The 18,212-nt window shown below is 48.5% G+C and overlaps 4 protein-coding genes across 4 annotated transcripts; 1 reads left to right on the forward strand and 3 right to left on the reverse strand.

The window, feature by feature from the left end:
• Nucleotides 1-591: 591 nt before the first annotated feature.
• FOBCDRAFT_42608 (uncharacterized protein) lies at nt 592-3,638 on the reverse strand. Its single transcript, XM_031186220.3, has 7 exons — nt 3,134-3,638; nt 3,012-3,065; nt 2,325-2,937; nt 2,064-2,269; nt 1,269-2,016; nt 1,071-1,220; nt 592-999 (listed from the first exon to the last, which is right to left on the reverse strand). Exons 1-7 carry the CDS (start codon nt 3,392-3,394, stop codon nt 722-724), a joined length of 2,310 nt encoding a protein of 769 aa, XP_031037355.2. The 5' UTR covers nt 3,395-3,638; the 3' UTR covers nt 592-721.
• FOBCDRAFT_241126 (uncharacterized protein) lies at nt 3,477-8,440 on the reverse strand (the record flags this gene model as incomplete). Its single annotated transcript, XM_031186218.3, has 8 exons — nt 3,477-3,868; nt 4,510-4,737; nt 4,869-4,924; nt 5,516-5,537; nt 5,588-5,702; nt 6,026-6,107; nt 6,271-7,731; nt 7,800-8,440. The coding sequence occupies 8 exons, from the start codon at nt 8,438-8,440 to the stop codon at nt 3,477-3,479; spliced, it is 2,997 nt and encodes a 998-aa protein (XP_031037353.3).
• Nucleotides 8,441-15,977: 7,537 nt separating this feature from the next.
• FOBCDRAFT_42628 (RNA polymerase II transcription elongation factor-domain-containing protein) lies at nt 15,978-17,342 on the forward strand. The gene is made up of 2 exons (XM_031186213.3): nt 15,978-16,244; nt 16,300-17,342. Exons 1-2 carry the CDS (start codon nt 16,136-16,138, stop codon nt 17,208-17,210), a joined length of 1,020 nt encoding a protein of 339 aa, XP_031037348.2. The 5' UTR covers nt 15,978-16,135; the 3' UTR covers nt 17,211-17,342.
• On the reverse strand, nt 17,343-18,004 carry FOBCDRAFT_294966 (Mss4-like protein; the record flags this gene model as incomplete). Its single annotated transcript, XM_031186215.3, has 2 exons — nt 17,343-17,849; nt 17,903-18,004. 2 exons carry the CDS (start codon nt 18,002-18,004, stop codon nt 17,475-17,477), a joined length of 477 nt encoding a protein of 158 aa, XP_031037350.3. The 3' UTR covers nt 17,343-17,474.
• Nucleotides 18,005-18,212: the final 208 nt, after the last annotated feature.

The following is an 18,212-nucleotide window of genomic DNA, read 5'->3' on the forward strand; positions in this document are numbered from 1 at the left end:
TCACTTGATTAGCATCATATCACCATCTCGACTAGTGGGTTACCATACTGGAAAGCGGTGATTATACTGGTATATACCCTGTGATGCGTGAGTCTGGTGCCGTGGTTGCTCCCGTGGAAGTGATTCGAGAGCTATGAACATGAGACATCATTAGTAGTTATCGCTCCTGTGTACGTTGAAAATGCCAACACTGTGCTCGTGAAGATCACCTGTATAAAGTGATTAGACAGCCGTCCAAGCCCAGTTTCCACAACCAGTAGTGACCGGGGGGGGACAGACCATTGACACCATTATGCCAAAGTCTTGCAGCCATACCGTACCTGTATTGCATATACTATCAGTCGTTCGTGTTCAAAAGTCTCATGTGTGAAGAACGCCATGTAGTATTAACTACCCTACAACAAACCATTCAAAATTCCTTGCCTGTTTATATAACTGCGAGTCTAACTGATCGCATATAACAGGCCATCACACGTAAGGAGCAAGTAAGAGGTAAACTGAACAAGCGCAAAAGAAGCACAAGAAAAAAAGCGCTCACGTTAGCCACCCAGTGGTTTTACACTAATCTCCAAGCACAGGAAGAAATGAACATGCATTAGATACGAGACGCCATGCAACATAAAAACAGCCAACATGGATAGATATAAACATCCCTCTCCGACTCTTCCAACAAGCGTTACATATTAAGCCCTTAACCAACGCGAGGCGCTTACATACAAGTTTAATCCTCGTCAAAAATCTGGAGCGTGTTTTGCAGGATGGTGTCGATGGCCTTAATCTGCCAGCCCGCATCGGCAATGGCGGTGCTGGGATCAGTGCCCATGAGTGTCGGGCCAAAAATGACGGCTAGGTTGTGGCAGTTCATGCGGTTGTTGTGGCTGTTGTCCATGACTCTCCAGAGGTGAAGAGTGAGAGCACGCAGTGTAGCGTAGTTGGGATCAGGAAGACTGTTGATGATCGCGTGAATCGAATCGCGACGTACCGTATCGTCTTCTTGCTCTGTGCATATCAGTCAGTATTTGCCAAGGAGAGGTAGACACACACGAAAGGAAGGGGTTGGAGCGACGTACTGGCAGCCGTGATGAAGCTATCATGATACTCGAGGGTGAGTAGCGGGTCGGGGAGATCACGGAAAAACTGCTTCAACAGGCCAGTAACACTATTGACATCATGATAAAAGTTCTCGGGATTCCTAAAGTCGAGCGCAGGGTTGGAAGACTCTGCTATGTGATTAGCTCTGGACTTTCTACGGGTAGAACATGACGTACCTGTATCGAACATATTCTTTAGTCTTTGTATGTGAGCCATGGACCCAGACTGGCGGTAAATGCCTTCCACATTAAGGCCGTACATATCCACCGCCTGGATGCATTGGTAAACAACCATTGGTACTGCCAAGCCGTCACGTTCATAAAGACGACTCAGTGGCAGGCCGAACATTGGCTTGGCAGGCCCGGAAGGTCCAGGCCCAGGAGGAGGGTGACTAGAAGCTCCGTAGGGAGGTGGTGACCGTGCAGCACCTGGAGGTCCTTGTCCCGAGTTCACCCCACTTCCTGAACGTTCATGAGGAGCTTGGCCAGGAACTGGCTGTTGAGGAGGTGAACCGCCAGGCTGGAAGGGCAGAGCACCAAGTTGCGGTGGGCCGGATGAACTGATAGACCCCCCATTACCATATCTTTGACCAGGTGCCTGTTGTTGATTGGGGCCCCGACCTGAGAATTGTTGGCCAGGAGTGCCCTGTTGCACTGGCATGTTCCCTTGACTAACGCTCCTATTATGATGCTGCGAAAAAGGTCGAGGGTCGTCAGTCGGGGGAAATGAAGGATCACCACCAGTAATGCCAGTAATAGGGCCAAGACCAAGGGTGCTAGTCCTTGATCCAGGACCTAGAGGCTGTGGTCCAGAGAAACCACCTTGGGGCTGCGTCTGTGATACTGGTGACTGCATAACAGCTGCGGGTTGTTGGACAGGGCCTCCTGGATTATGCTGGCTGCTGGAGCCCGGAGGGTTAAGTGCCTAAAATCATTAGTCACAATACTGATTACTTGTTAGTAGTCACTTACTGGATTGCGCTCATATTTGATTTCACCAGTGTTGGGAGGCACACTTCTGTGCTGTGCTGTGACATAGTCATTCAAGTCTTTGTCGTTGTCAATTGAAGAAGCAGCCTGTCGCAGACTGCGTTGAGCAGAGCTGCCTTGGGCCCCAGGACCCTGAATGGGACTGACACTCAGACCATTGCTTAATAGTAGGCGCTCATTGAAGGAGGCTAAATAACAAATGAGCTGGGATTGTACGACCCAGAATACTGGGGAAAGACTTACCAAACTTCTGCATCTGCAATGAAATTCCTGCATCAATCTCCTTAATCGAGTCTTGAAGCGCTCGAATGGCTTCTGGGCGCGTCGTTGAAACAAGTTGGGCCTTCTCAGCCTGCAACGCCTGGACGTGCCCGTGGTAGGTAGAATCAGCTGCTTGAACCTTCTTCAACAGCTCACCCTCATGCTGTTGTGCTGACTTGTGTCCCTTGAGACCAAACATTTTGCCGCTCTGGCGCGACTCGCCGGTCTTGACCCGCTCATAATCCTCAGCAAGAGAGTCGTACTTGGCCTTGCTCTTACGCATAGTCTGCTCCATCTCTGCTACTTTGTTCTCAGCGGACAAGCCGTTTTGCTTCCATGACTTCCGGCTGCGCTCGGCAACGCCAGCGAGCTCCATAAGCTCATCGTGCATCTGGTGTAGCTCTTTGGCAAACTCGATGCCATTCTCAGCCATACGTTCGTGGGTGCTTGCCATAGCCTCGTATGCGTTACCGAATGTGCCCTGCCGATGATCGGGCCGGCGCATGACCTCCTGGGTGGTACGTGTGAGTTTCCTGATGCCATTGGCATGGTCTTCTTCTAGACTCGATCGTTTCTTGAGGAACAATGCAAATTCCTAGAGAATCCCAAGTTAGCAAACCGGGTTACCTGAGTGTTGGGAAGCTGGTCAAAAGCCAGTCGATCTCTCACCTTTGCTGAAGCTATGCTCTGTTTGAGGCGATTCAGGAGCGTAACAATGCCAATCTATTGAATGCAGTTAGCCCATTACCCAGACATTAAGCATATTGTTCGTTGCCTGGGGTATGTCATACCTCGGAAGACAAAACGTCCGAAACTTGTTTAATCTGTTCGGAATTCACACCGGATGGACCTGATGTTTGCGTAGGCGATGTGGTGTCGGCGTCGGATTTCTGGTCTTTGTTCATGGCGTCGTCAACTGCAGCACCGCCGTGATCTGATGGGGGCCCCTGAGGACTCACGGGGATATTGCCCAAGGACATGCTGCCGGATCGGTCGCGCTCCTGTGAAGGAGAGAAGGCTTCGTTCGCCGACGGCGGGTGGTATTCGTTCATGATGCCGGTGTCAATTTGGAAAGATCTCCCGCACGAATATTTAGTTTATAATGCCGGGGACTGTCCAAGTTGTTTGTTTGAGTCAGACTTCGTTGGAGTGGACGCTCACATTCCTTGAGCTAGTCAGGTCGTAGAGTAGAGATTGGGCAGGAACTGTTCCGTCGCAGATTAAGGTAGGATCAGTGAATTGGAGCGCAATAAGCACTGAGACAATCGCGAGGAACAAGTCAAAATCGATTTGCGTCGAGGCGACAACAGTGATGGCAACGTTGGAGAAGCTATTGGCGAATGAAACTTTGTGTGCCTGTTCTGATAGGGAGAGCTTCGCAATCCGCAGCGGGGGGTCAGTGATTCGGTGCCAGGACTGATTGGGCCGTTGTCGTCGAGGCAGCACGGTCTTTCGGAAATGATGAACAGAGGGGATGCACAAGGCGACGCAGGCGAATACGCGCCCGTATGAGGAGGTGACGAGAACTGATTGAGCCGAATTAGAGAGGCAAATATACCTCGAAGGTGCAAGATGCAAGTGCAATGCAAATGGATTGGAATTGGAAATGGAGACGAGATGGAGATGAATATGGAGATCGCTTGGCCGGTGGGGAGGGAATGGAAAGGAAACACTGACTGACTGCCTGAGTAGACGGATTGGATGGAACCATAAATTGGGCTGATTGTGGCTGAGCCCACCCACCTATTTCTTGTCCCCTCGGGTTTCAAGGCAAGAACGCCACCAACTGAGTCTCTCAGGGCAGTTCTTTACCGTTGTTAGGGGTCTTTCCACAGGACGCCGCCTCCAGGGGACGAGGGGACGGGACCCTTTATTTGGTGGCTACGTCTCTTTTAGCTCGAATAACCCCGATCTCGACTTCACCCAAAACAAAGACTTGGCATTGTTTACCGTACCTTCTTCTAAGTTAGCACGCACAAACATAAGCGCCTCGAATGCAAGAGCCCGGATGGATTGCCTTACCCCATGATCCTTACAAATGGTGCCTGGAAACCACTACCTATTCTTTCTTACAGGGAACCGCTACTCAGCCAAGACAAGCTCTAGGTACCTACTATACCTACCTTATGGTAATACCTTAGATTGCAAGTGGAGGTATCCTACTTACGTACCCCCGCCCACTCTTTTCGCAACGTGTTTGGCGGCGAGTTGGACAAGTTCAAAAGCCACAGCGGCTGACGGCAGTTTTCAAAACGTTGCCTACTATATTCACCTGGTTCTCTGAGTCCTGATATGATATGCATCGTTGCTGATGGGTGGCTATCGTTCCATCCAGGGCTCTTTACCGATTGAAACATGCCTTCTTCGGTGGCTGCGGGCGCCAGCATTAGTTCGTCTATCAAAGAACAGCCAATCTCTTGCACAAATTGTAGCCTGCTGCGGGAACCGCAGTGCTATTACCCTCTGCGGCCTTATGCAGCCATATCTGCAGAGGCGAGACAACGGCTGCGTTGCTTTCTCACTTACATTCATACCCCCTAAAGGCAACACACCTCAACCACAAAAGCTCCAGCAGGGTTGATCTATCATATATGTTTAAAAAGGGATGTCCTAGCCTGCCAACAGAGTGAACAACTCTTTGAAACTTTGAGGTTGTCGCTCAGACATAGCTCCTCCTATTTATAACCGCTAGTGCTGAAAATCCTCCAACTAGACCTCGTGTTTCATATGAGATCCTGGCATATTCTATTCCAGCAGAGGATACGCGCACAAGACTATTGAAAGTCTACTCGAATTGCCGAGACGCCTGTTTCTAAAACAAGACAGACAATATGCAGCCACAGCCACAGCCGCAAACAAACAACATCACCCGCATTCGGTGGTTTTGTCCTACAGTCTGAGTCTTTTATGATCACCCTTGTAAAAACACCTCGCTACATGTCCACGAAGGAAGAGGATGGCTGTATTCTCCGACAAACGAATGCACAAGCAGGCCGTGTTTGCCACTCTTTAACGATGCAACCCCAGGCCTGACAAACAGACCAAACGGATTTCACAATACAGATCAGCCCACCCCAAATATTCGTTATCGCAACACACGGATGTTGGCTGCTGGACAGAACAAGGGGCTAGGGTTCGGCGCCAACGTCAGCCCTCCAATGCTGATACCTTACTGCAAGTGTATGTCTGGTGTTACTGGTTAAACGAGTCATCAATCTTCTGCGATGCTACAAGTTTTGACTTACATCCGCTGGTGCGACAGCATTCTCGATGGCGAATTTGGTGCAAGTTGCCGGAGCCAGATGCCATTTGCGAAACACATGCTATCGGCTGGGTGGTACTATGGCTTGAAGTACCATTCTGATTCATTCGGTCAATCATTCAAATCCTATCTATCAAGTCCGGGGTATATACAGTCATGCACATCCAACCAGGCCACCCGCCCCAGAACTTTCGTAATACTCAGATCCGTTCGCAAACAGTGTGTGAACGAAGCCTGGAGTCTAATAACTCTCTTATCCTTCTTCTATGATCCTCGGATATCTGCTCTATTAAGACCGATGTCTGGGTATGAGTATGGTTGCGAACAGAGCATCATCTAATAACGACCTTATCTCGCCCCCACCAATATATGAATGAAATACGCGGCCATAATGCTATGCTGATGCTATTGGGAAAAATGCCTGAAACTCCCAGAAAGAGACAAACCGGCGGAGACTTGCTCTGAGTCGTCCGTACCCCATGGCCTTTACGCCTGGTATCATGCTGTATAAGATATGTGCGTGTGTTAAAACAAAAATTATAAGAGAGTAAGGCGCAAATTCGCTTTTGATCGTGAAGCAACACGGAACGAAGAATACGTTGTATCATGAAGGTAGTCGTGTGGCAGTAAATGTGACACTGCTGATAGTCATGCAAATTATCTTACTCAGAAGACAAAAGAACCTGTGATGTTTGTTCAGGCCATGTTGGTGTGGGAATTGGTGCGTACTTGACACCGTCTTGGTCTTCGAGCTCCTTGCGCAAGATCTCAATGGCAAGTTCCCACCGACGCACAAGCTTAGATTTTCGTGCAGTGAATATGTGCGCCAGTGTTTCTTCCTCCAGGACCGCCTGAGCATCTAATTCTACGAGCTCCTGTCGATTCCGCTCGAGCAAGGTTTCGTACTCAGCCTCTTGGCGGTCGATGAGTTCTTCCATGCGTTTAGCCTGACGATCCCTCATCACATTAATTTTGGCCTGATGTGACCTTTCCATGCCATCGCGAATATTGTACTGTTGCCCGAGCTCTCGAAGATCGCGTTCCGTAACCACTCGATGTGGTTGGGAGTTCGAGCCTGGGCTTGAGTTCGCACTATTGCGTCCCAATCCATCACAGTAAGCTTCCATATGCTTCAGTCGAATCCTGACACTCCGTTCACTCGCTTCCAGAGTGTTTCTCAGGTCCATCTCGGCAGCTACCTGTCGATCCTCCAATTGGCTCACAGTCCTCACGTGTTTTTCTTTCATGGTCTCCTTGAGCTCGGCATGCCGCTTCATCATCGACTTTTTCTGCTCGACAAACCGTGCCCTCATGTGCTCCCTACCCTGTTCAGCGAATTCGAGGAATCGTCCAAGTTCTTGCCGATGCATCTCGGCGAGGTTGGAGAAATCGGCATTGTTTCTCGTTCGTTCTTCGGCTTCGAGGCGCTCGGCGGATGCCGCTGCAGCGGCTGCTTCCTGTGCGGCCTTCTCGTCTTCATATTCGGCTAGTTGAGCCTGTTCCTCCGTTCTCCTCCGGTCCATCTCTTCCTCCCCATCACAATCGTTCGGGCACCCAGCATTGGCATCCCACACACCTCCACATGTGAAGCAGAACTGGGCTTTGCACCGACAAGTCATATGTGTACTTGCTTCTTCAAGTGGCACCAAGTTCTGGCATTTGTAACACCGTTTCCAGCCAGGTTTGCCCCCTTCCTTGATAACCTGATCTAGTTCCCAATCTTCCGGGCAATCCTTACCTGTCGGATGTGCGTTATGTTTACACATGAGGCAAACTCTTGTGTTGCATTTGCGGCAAGTGACAGTGGAAGGATACTTGGGGTCCAATTTTTGATGTGGTGGAATGAATCCTCCGCATGAAGGGTTGGAACAGAATATCCTTGCCTGCCAGGGTGTGCTGTATTGAATAATGGCCTTCAAAAACTCCTGTTGGGCGTCGCGACTGAGAAGGTCCCTCATCACAAACCCCGGCAATGGCTGAGCACAGCATCGCGGCGGCATGCTCGATTCGTCGGACATGGCTGTATGGATGAGCGTTCTTAAGCAGTTATCGCAATATGTGTGGCCACATGAGATGCTGTGTAATGATTTGGAGCTCTTGAAGTCCGCACGGCAGCTCGCACAGGTCCTATGACGACAGTCAGCACACTCTGGTTTCGTGATACCATTTTAGTCGGAATCCGGGTTAGGACGCACAATATGACCTGGAGTGGCTGCGGGGATGCCTTCTTCTTCCATCGTAATCTGAATCCCGACCTAACGCTGAAAAGGCTGCGTTTCGTCTTGCCGCTCAATATACTCTGAGCAGTGGCATCGGGCGTTTGTGAGTCCCTTGTAGTTTTTGAGTGGTTGTGGTGAGGATCGATCACTGATAGATAGCGATCATACTGGGAAAAGCTCAGATCCTTGGATTGTCGGGCACTGGAAAGCGCTAGATCAGGTGTAGATGGACCAAAGATAGATGAATGTGTGGTCAGAGCGGTGCTTGTGGACCCGGCAGAGAGCATAGAAAATGTTCGAGCATTGTAGACTGTTGAGGCTGACTCGACACTTGAGGTGACACGCTTATCAGCAACACGCGCACTCGAGATACCGAGGGCGTTCGCCTTGGAAACGAGGTCATCCTCGATCTGGTTCTCCGTTCGACCATCCGGCAATTGGAGTACAGTGATGAAGTAGTCGAGATCGCTTAGCTCGGGAGCTGTGGCACCTGTGTTAGTGTCTGCGCCGTTGTTGACGCCAGTGCTAACGCTTGTGGTGGTCAAAGGCGTCGTTGTGGTGGAGTTGGCCATATCGACAGCGATGATCGGGCTCTGACGGAGGGCCGCGGCGATCATGGTCCGGGAACGGCGACTCTTTAGCCAGGGGAGATGAAAATGTGGCGGTGAGGTTCAGTTCGAGTCGAGTCCAAGGGTATCGCTTTCTCAGTGCATCATTGAGAGAAGAGACGAGGTCCTGGAGGAAAACGTTCGATGGCCAAGTAGGAGTGAGTGAGGTGAGGAAAAAGCAACCAGAGTGAGGTTGTCGTGTGGTTGAACTTTTTGGAGGGCGTGGGCGTGGGGTGATGCTGGCGAAGTCTTCTGGGATTGGGTGGCTCCGTCTGGATTGACGATTCGATGATGATGGAACGCCAGGGAGATCCGGCTGCCAACTAACAAGGCTGCGTTGCGTTGGGTTTTGTTGGGTTCGGTTCTGGGGAATTGACAATATCTGACAACTCTCTTGGATCTGAGTCAAGTCTTGGAGCATGCAAATCTTGCGCGCGCATTCGACTGAATACCAGTGCCCAAGAGGGAGAATTGTTGCCGTCTGGAACGTTGAAGGTCAATTTCGATTGGAGAGATACGAGTGACGGCGATGAAGGTGAGAATGCGCCACGATGAGTCCCCACGTAAGAATACAAAGAGATGAAAAGGAAAATCGTCAAAGAAAGCACTAAAAGAAGAGGACGATTAATTATGGGAATAATGAATCCGTACTCGAATATAAAAGTGCAAGATGCTGGTGGGCGCAAAGGTGAGCCGGAGACAATCACGAACAAGGCCAGGATAGGTGGCCAAGGACAAGATGGGATCGAAAATGGAGTCGTCGGGAGAGTGCAGGTTTTGACAGGCAAGCTTCAAACGAAAGGACAAGGTCGAGAGACATCCAAAGAGACCGAGAGAAGAAGAAAGAGGCCGGGATATGATCCTTAATAATACTTTAATAAAGTCACAGGTGGGAGCGGGAGGGGACTTCGAGGTCGGGGGGAACCTCCACTTTGGAGGGATATCTGTTCCAAAAAGAGATATCAAAGGTTCAGGCCAAACCGCAATGCGTAAGGTAGAGCAGATCAGAGACAAGAACAGAGTGGGCATCCAAGATACAAGGCCGAGCAGGCAAGCCAAGGTAAGGCAAAGCAAAGCAAAGCAAAGCAAAGCAAAGCAAAGCAAAGAAACAAGCAGGGTTAGTTGATGATGAGTGCTGCTAATGAGGAAATAAGACATCAAAAGCCGCGAATAAACTAATTATCATGCGTCAAGGGACCTATCAGCATGGATAACAATGTACGGACCAACTTGCCTACCTACTTCACCTATATGGATTACACTGTTTACCTCAGCCTCTCTTAAACTGATATAAAATGCAGTAATTCTGCCCTTCTATCGTACTTCGGATATGATACAAAGCCGGCTGTTATCTACACCGTTGACTCGGCTTATACCCTCCATTCTTCGTGATCGGGAGCGGTTGAGGTAATACAAAATGTCCACCAACAGTCGATAATCAGCATCCGTCACACTCACAGCCAAGCTGACCCAAGCAAAGAAGCAAATATCCAGCCACATCAGTCAAATCAGCTCACGATCACAGGGCGGGTCCCTCTAATGCCAGGGTTCGGGCTGACAAGGGCGGCAAGACAAAATACAATACAGGGGGTTCGAGGGGAGGGACCAGGGTCCTGGACTCTCCTTGCCTGCCATTCGCATCATCACATCATCAATGATCCATTCGAAGTCGAGTCTTTCTTGCGAGGACTCTGACACACAGTGGAGTCAAGCTTCAGGGAGATTCCTACATACATTTTGATGACTGGAGAAAAAGGGGGTCCCGAGAAGAATGTGTATAAGTGGGAATGGAGACACAGAGCAGGCCTGAGAAATGGAGAATAGAGCGGTAAACAATGTAGGGAGGACAGTGAATCACCCCTGGCAGTATTGGAAAGGTGATGATTCAATTACACGTACAGCTTGTAGGGAAGCACCTTGGGTAGATGGTCAATGGAAAGCCGAAGGGATGGGACAATTGCAGCTGATTCGAATTCATAGGTCGACCCAGGCATTCATCTGCACGTTGCAAATTATAGCCGTTCCTTTCTGTTCCTGTTCTCCCGGCAGTCAGGCGACCTCAGACGCCACAGGCTGAACAGGGGGGCTGCCGAATGAGATGATTGGGGGCACTCGGCCGGGACGGCTCCATCGCCAAGAAGCCCACTACGTATTTTCTCTGTTCAGTTTATTGAGGCGCCTTTCCTACATATTCCCCTCCTGTTGGTGTTTATTAGTTGATATGCATATTGTTTCTTTGGCTGGAGTCCATTCTTTTTTTTTTCTTCTCCCTCTTCTGGCTCGAGGACCGGCAATCTACGATACTAGAGTGTTCTTCTTAAGCAACAGACCACAATTGCATCTGCCGAACAAGAGTCAGTACATACCTTACCTACAGTAGCATTCGTATCTCCAAACTCTTCCAGTTCCAAGCTAGGAATGCCTTGATCGGCTCGCCTACCATGACGTAGAGACTTCCAACGCCAATTGCTTAATTGTACATCTAAACTGCTCTTGTCGATCGTTTTATCTTTGGCACAAGTCATTTGATACCACGGCGTTCAGCTATTCCACATTCAAAGACACCGTTGGATTGCCGATATGTAGATCCCTACTATAATAAACTCTTTTCGCGGACTCCAATCGAGTCGCTTATTCAGACAAGCTGTGAGTTGCGACATGCCAAAGCAGGCAAGCACTTGGCATCCTGACTCGATATTTCCCTCACGATGACCTCTGACACGACACTATGGCTATCCTTTCGCCATTATTGAGCTAGGAAGCCTCCGGTGTACATAACGTACGACGCGAAGTTTGACCCACCTTAACCATTAAATCACTCCGCAGTTTACTCCCCGAAACGCGGGATAGTCGAATATTAGCTGTGGTGTCCGTATCTGCGAGCGAATTATCAATTTCAATGCCAAGCTCAGACGAATTGCTTCACGGCAACCGCCGCAATTCAATGTGGCTTGTAAATGCTTTTTCCAACGATCGTCGCATGTTCATTTCCCAACCGTCCATCTGTCTGGTCTGGGCGACCTCGGTTCCGTACTACCACGACGCTTCGAGTGATGTCAAAAAGTCATCCAATCTTCTGTTTATGAGCCGTAGAGGAGGCAGCGGTGAACATCATGCAGGTGTAGATGCAGCCGCAATATGACGAATCTCGGGATTTTCGATCAATGGCTGAAGTTGTGTCAGATGAGAATGTGAAATGTTTGTGACAAACGTAGATCTTGATATCCTTTGACGGTAGATCACCCGCATGTCTCGGGGCGATAACCTCAAAGAGTAGATAGCCTTTACGCAAGGGTTCAATCTTGCTGTTTCGGCAAACTTTCGGATGAGATCGGGGCCGTTTTCAGCTCTTGTTGTCCGGTGAGGGCGTGCCGCAGTTTGTTGTTGTTCAGCTGTCGTATCGTATAAGTGAGGTCTGAGACTGGGACAGTAAGGGAGGTGGCAGATGGGTAAACCGACACGAGAATGCGTATGGGGTCTGGAACTTGCATCAGAGGCTGTCAGTGTTGTCTTCGAGCAATCCTCGCGCTCAGTAGAGGATAATGTAACTTGTGCCAATACTCTTCAACTCAGAGGTCAGACGCCTGTATCGCAAATTTTCTCTCAGCCATTCTGCCCGGACTAGTGATGGCTGCAGATGACGTGCATAATAGGCATGCGAGAGGACTAATTAGCACAGGTGCTCTTTTGTCAACCATTCAACGGGACCCTGTATCAAACATCGGAAACTCGTCACCTCGACCCATACCATCAAAGCATTCATGTCGCTGTATAGACTTTGCAAGCATCCCATTTGAGTTTCGTTTCAACAAAGCTTCAGCCTTCAAACCTTCCGCCCGGCCGAGGCATCGGCCGATCAATTACTGTAATGGTTAGCTTATCTAGCCCCCAGTAGCTGCGACCACTCTACCAACAGACACCATTTGAAGGTAAACACTCCAAGTCAATTGGCGGGAGCTACGCTCTTGAGCCCCCCCCCCAGAACAAGCTCACGGGAACTAAAAACTGCTATCGTTAGTCAATGGCTGACCAGTTTGAACTTTGTGCCATGGTCGAGCTGTTCGAGTCATAAACTTAGCGGGAGAGGTTGAGCCTAAACACGCTCGCTTTCCAATCACGTTGCCAGGACTACAAGTGAGGATGAGACGAGACCAAGGAGAAAAGCCGAAGTAACCGTCCAGAAATTGGGTCTGGTTTAGCTGAACTCTCTAGTGTCAACGTGTAGTATTTTGTAACGTTCGGCGGATCCGATTTATTGCCAAGCTTCATACAAAACCAACGAATAGGCATGTGTAGGTTCAAGACAAGAAATGCCACCTTCGTTCTAATTACGCAGGCCTCAGAACCTTTCGCGGCCACTCAGCATCGCGTTTGAAACGAAGCGCTATGAGTTCGCCGTCTTTTGACTGTATGGAAATCTAGACTCGTTGTTCTGTTATTATATCCCTACAGGTCGCTTGTCCCTGAACAAAAGCGGGCTGCATGAGTGATCGACGTCGGATCGACGATTCCCGAAGCCCATCGCCGACAGCTGACTTCTTATTAACCCCCTTGTTATAGCGCATAAGACACTTGGGTGCTCAGCAATACATATTTGTTCAAAAGAGAACACGGTATTCTGATTGTTTCTAATCTCAAAACTCCATGCATCTGCATTTCCGTGTCTAAGGCTCGATGCCGACATTATGGTCAACGCCAGTTCCAAGCAGCTGGTACATGAGGACGTGCACTATTATTGATCGATGTCTTGACTCATCACCAACGGATGTTGGAAGTCTGTTACCTGTTCGTGTCAGCCGGTCACTAGCATATGGGTCTCAGCAATGCACCATTGAGGCAGACAGGGCAGATCAGAAATCATAAGCTAGAGAGGAATCTCGATGTTTGCCAGCATGACCGGTGTCGGCTTTAGTAGTTTACTACTCTAATGTGGTTTCATATATGCAACTCCACGCAATAGCTTATAGCCCTTGAGAAGAAGAGTAAGTATGGAAGGCTCAGACGTAAGTAAGGGACGGGAACAAAGAAATGCCGAATGTCGGTGTGCCGACATTGCTCTGCCACCTTGCATAAAGAACACAGAATTGATAGAGGCCTATGGACTTCGCCGACCTTTATCGAATATGAGTTCTCAGATCAGCCATTACGATCTGGAACATGCATGAACTTCAAAACCAAAGCAGTTGGGATGTTCCCACACGCCAAAGATCTGTCAAAACTGAATCGTTTAGCCAAAACAGCCATATGAACCCTGATCCTTGATACTGTTCACGGCTGAGTCGTGGATGTTTGCCAAATAGCTTTGTGTAAATACTGGAGCTCTGACAATTCAGTTTCTTGTCCAAATTCTGACAGCCTATTCCAATTTGCAAAGCCTCGGACATTTCCCAGGCAAGACGGCGTCACCCTATTGCCTTGACTCTGGTTTTACACAATTGGATGCTTAACTACCCAAGATCCGTACAATCTATCAGTGGCAAGGCCAGTGGAGTCAAACATTGTCACTAGAACTTGAAGGGTTTATATATAAATAAAATAGCCGGCCCCCAATAAAACCAGAGGTTATTTCCTTGTCCATCACATATCTATTTTGAGTGGTAATCCGGAGCTATGTCCGACTCCAAAGTTCGACTGTAAACATTAGGTAGCCGAATGATTCAGTACTCGGCTAGTGTCTAGAAGAAATCTTGAGACTGTAATGCTGAGGCATAATAACTCTGATAAGTTTGGGATGAGTTCAGTATGCTCCTTGAATAGGGATTCTTGCCCCCCTTCCCCGGTTCAAGGTCTTCAATATTTTGACACCTTGAGGTTCAGGTAGTTTGGAATCAAAAGTCCTGTGACCAATCTATATGACTGGCTGCAGGCTTTAAGGTTGTTCCCTTACATCACTTAGAGGAAGAGGGATAGATCTATTCATAGCTCAAATGTTGCAAGAGTCTGCCGCGAGTACTCTCTTGTCCCTGTAGTCGAACCACGCTGGATGGCTATCCACCGGAGTTTAACTGCTCTCTACAGTCTTTGATATTTCACAGAGGCAGCTGGCTTGATTATCAAGACATTTCGGCATCATCCTTATGACGTTTCTGTATTTTTCTCTGATATCATGAAGAAGACGAAATACCACGGTAAGAACATGGCCACCCACAGCTATTTTGATCGCACCCTGGTATAATATGCTGTGAGAACAAAACTGATGTTTGAGATGTCTTCAAGTTTATTCTATAGCTCTCGTGGTCCTTGGACACATTCTGGTGGTATACTGATCTTGTAATGAGGTACCCTTCACACCAGGCCTCTCTCAGGCGTCGAACATACTAGAAACATTCCGTACTTAGTGAACCCAGTACAGTCTACTAGTGATCCGTTTTTCTTACTTTCAAAACGTTCTGCTTTAGACAATAGATGATGAGCAGGATGTATATAAATTGGATATCCGCAAGACACCTAGTTTTTGCAAGTTTAAGGATAAAGCATCCAATGCTATATTCCATGTTGTCACAAGTACGGAAAAACTGCCTCTGGCACGTTTGCTTGTCATAGCACCCCTTTTAACTCATCAAAGAACGCTTATTAGATGTAAGCATACCATTTCAAGTGATATATATGACTTCCATAAGCTTTTTTGAAAGGTGGAGAAGTCCTTTATTATGGACAGCGCGAATCTAAAGTACCGGAAAATTAAATACTACAGTAGTGACAGAGTTAGATGGCTGTTGATGATGGCTTGAGAGAGCCCTAGGGTGTGGATAAGACAGAAAGCAGGCTACGGATCTTGAGTAGGTCGTAAGTTGCGATAGCCAAGAGGCAGTCAAATTCAACTCAGCAGAGTCACTATCCCAAAACTAATGCTCTACTGTTGTGTCCAGCGCGAATTTTGGAACAGAGACTACCTTATGCATCGGCGACACTGAGGTTATTTGTGAAATGTGTCACGAAATACGCCCTACCATGAGACACATAACTACTAAGAATCAGTTGCTAAGGTTTCAAGGTCATTCATTGGAGGCACGGAGTTTGGCAACTCGCATAACCTAGGATTTAGTAAAACAGGATATGCTTATCAACATGCTTATTGGTAAGGCTTATCACATGAGCTTTGAAAATGAAATTGAAAGTGCTTTGTTCCCTATTACTCTGAATTGGAACTTTGGTGAGTTCCTTTGTTTAAGCTGGTTCACTGCCTCATCAGGCTACAACAGTGAGTCTATTAATGGAAGCCAGCTCGTGACAACCCTGATCAAAGCATCCAAGTGCAAAACAAATGATTCAATGACCTAAAAGCATGAAATATTCGCCTTTGCCTTCGTGATTTCTTGTTTCACCTTTGAGATTGCTGGATATTATAGACAGTACCTATCGTAGTTTTATCGCCTTTGGTTTATTTATTACCTGACGTTGAAATACGAACATCATTCCACTTGCTCCTCTTAATCACACCTAGTCCTCCCCTGCTGGCGTCTCCCCACTTTGAACCCGTCCACTCGGCCCCATCTTCTCGGGTTCTAGACTCCAGACCCTCCTCCGGACTTCCCTTTCCTCAACCCGCGCGTCAACTTGAACCTTGAACAACTCGAGACAATAACATTTTGGATATCCTTCAGGAAAACTATATCATAATACCATACTCTTCACCTTCAACACCAGTATTATACCCTCGATTTCTCGCGACTTGCTACCCCACGCCCTGTCGCGCATCATACTATGGCAGCGGCTGGCCTGATCGATCCGACAAAGACGGGCAACTATCCCGTCATCCTCGGCGATGCTCTCTTAGGCAAGACATCCAACGAGATCTTCACCGGTATCAAGTGTAAGTTTTCCTTAACCCCAAAGCTTGATGTGTCATGATACTTACATACTCCAAGACAATCACAAGCCGACACTCTCGTCAGACTCAGCCCCCAACTTAGCTCGCATAAAACCCTCTATCCCCGGAAAGACGGCATCCTACGACCTCACATATACCGACAACGACGCAAAGTATGCTTTCACAGGGACAAGAAATAAAGATAGTGGTCAATATGTTCTTTACTTCGACCCCAGCCGCGAGGCCTTTATCCTCGATCTTGTCGACTCTACTTTCAACATGAACGTCACCCGACTGCCTGGTAACGCCGATGCCGACAGTCTCCGTCGACAATATCCTCATATCGACAGCGCATCAAACGGCGCATCAAAAACAAACATAAAAGCTGAAAAGAGTGCCTCCGACAAATCCAATGCCAAAGCACGCGCCAAATCCACCACACAGAAGAGAGATGTCAAGCGCAAGCCCGAGAAGAAGCAGGCCCCCAAGAATATCGAGCTCTCACTACCAGTACCTCAATCTAACGAACAATCAAAACCTGCGGAACCCAAGAAGCGTACACCAGCCCCTGAAGAAGAGGACGAGGACGAGGATGATGACGATGGTGGTCTTCTTGTCGAGTATCCTGGCGCCGATACCAACACAGCGCGTAGGACTGACTTCTCGCCTGCTTTCCCGTCTGTTCGCCGCTTTGATGAATTCATGGATCAGCGCGAGTCTGAAGGTGATGATGCCGACGGCGAGGATGATGATGATCCAGACTTTGAGTTCAAGCTGCCCAGCCCTGTCAACAACCGTAGTCAATATGAGACTGGGCCCGATCCTATGGATGTAGACGGGGAAGAGGAAGGGGAGGAAGGACCAGAAGTCGACCTCGCCAAAGAACTCGAGGACGCGTTCGAAAACCTGGAGAACAGCCAACAAGAAATCCCCGATGGGGATGAAAGTGAGATTAGTGAAGAGGACTAAAAAGGGTTTGGATTATTGGGCCTTTCGGTTTAGATTTTGTTTATATGCGGCGTTTCCACGGGATCTATGGCACAGTTACTGTCAGAAACAGTGGTTATGCTGTTGACCAGGCGTTGGAAAAGAGCCATTTTCAAAGGAATACTCGACGATACCACTGCCACTACCAGTACGACTCCTGGTACCATTTCTGGCTATACTATTCCAAAGCAAACACACGATGAAGAATATAATCATATAGAGAAAACACCGTGCTTATGGTGCCACTCATGCTATCCTCTCAACCCCTTCTCCTTGATCATCATACTTCCATTTCTCTCCAGGCAAATGATCCGTGATACCCTCGATCGCATCCTCAGACCAAAGATGGACCTCCGAATAGGATAACTGCCGGCCCCAGGTTTTCAGGCCGTCTTTGTCGAACGTTCCAACAGACATGCTAATCTTTTCCGACTTTTCATTGCGCCAGAAGAGCCAGCTGCCGCAATTGGAACAGAAGCCCCGTGCTGCTTCCGGTGAGGCGTGGTATCGCGATAGCGTCGTCTGAGAGGTGAACTCTACGCTGGAAGCAGGGACTGAATGAAGCCATGCAATGAGAGAGCCGCCATTCTTACGGCACTGGGAGCATTGGCAGGTTGAACACTGTCAAGTGATGGTTAGTACAGTGAGATCTGAGAAACGGAAGTGAGACGTACGCTTCTCTTCCAGTCATGGCCAGATGGAAATGTCAGCGTGTAACGAACTGAGCTACAGAGACATCCGCCAGAGACGCTTGTAGGGTATTCTTCTGAGGCCATTGGGTTGCTTTTATACGAGTGATAGTGGCAATGAGACCGAAGTGTTCGAAATTAAAAGTAGTGAGATGAGGAAGAGGCTAGAGTGTTATATTACATAGTGCTGAAGGGCGTGACCCCTCATCGAGGCGCTTTGCCCGCGGCAAGAGTGTCAATGGCGCCTTTTGCTTCCCTGTTTACTGAACATCCATAAATTCAGAACTCCTGGCGT

Source organism: Fusarium oxysporum, chromosome VI (genome assembly GCF_013085055.1).
Source record: "Fusarium oxysporum Fo47 chromosome VI, complete sequence".
NCBI lineage: Eukaryota > Fungi > Ascomycota > Sordariomycetes > Hypocreales > Nectriaceae > Fusarium > Fusarium oxysporum.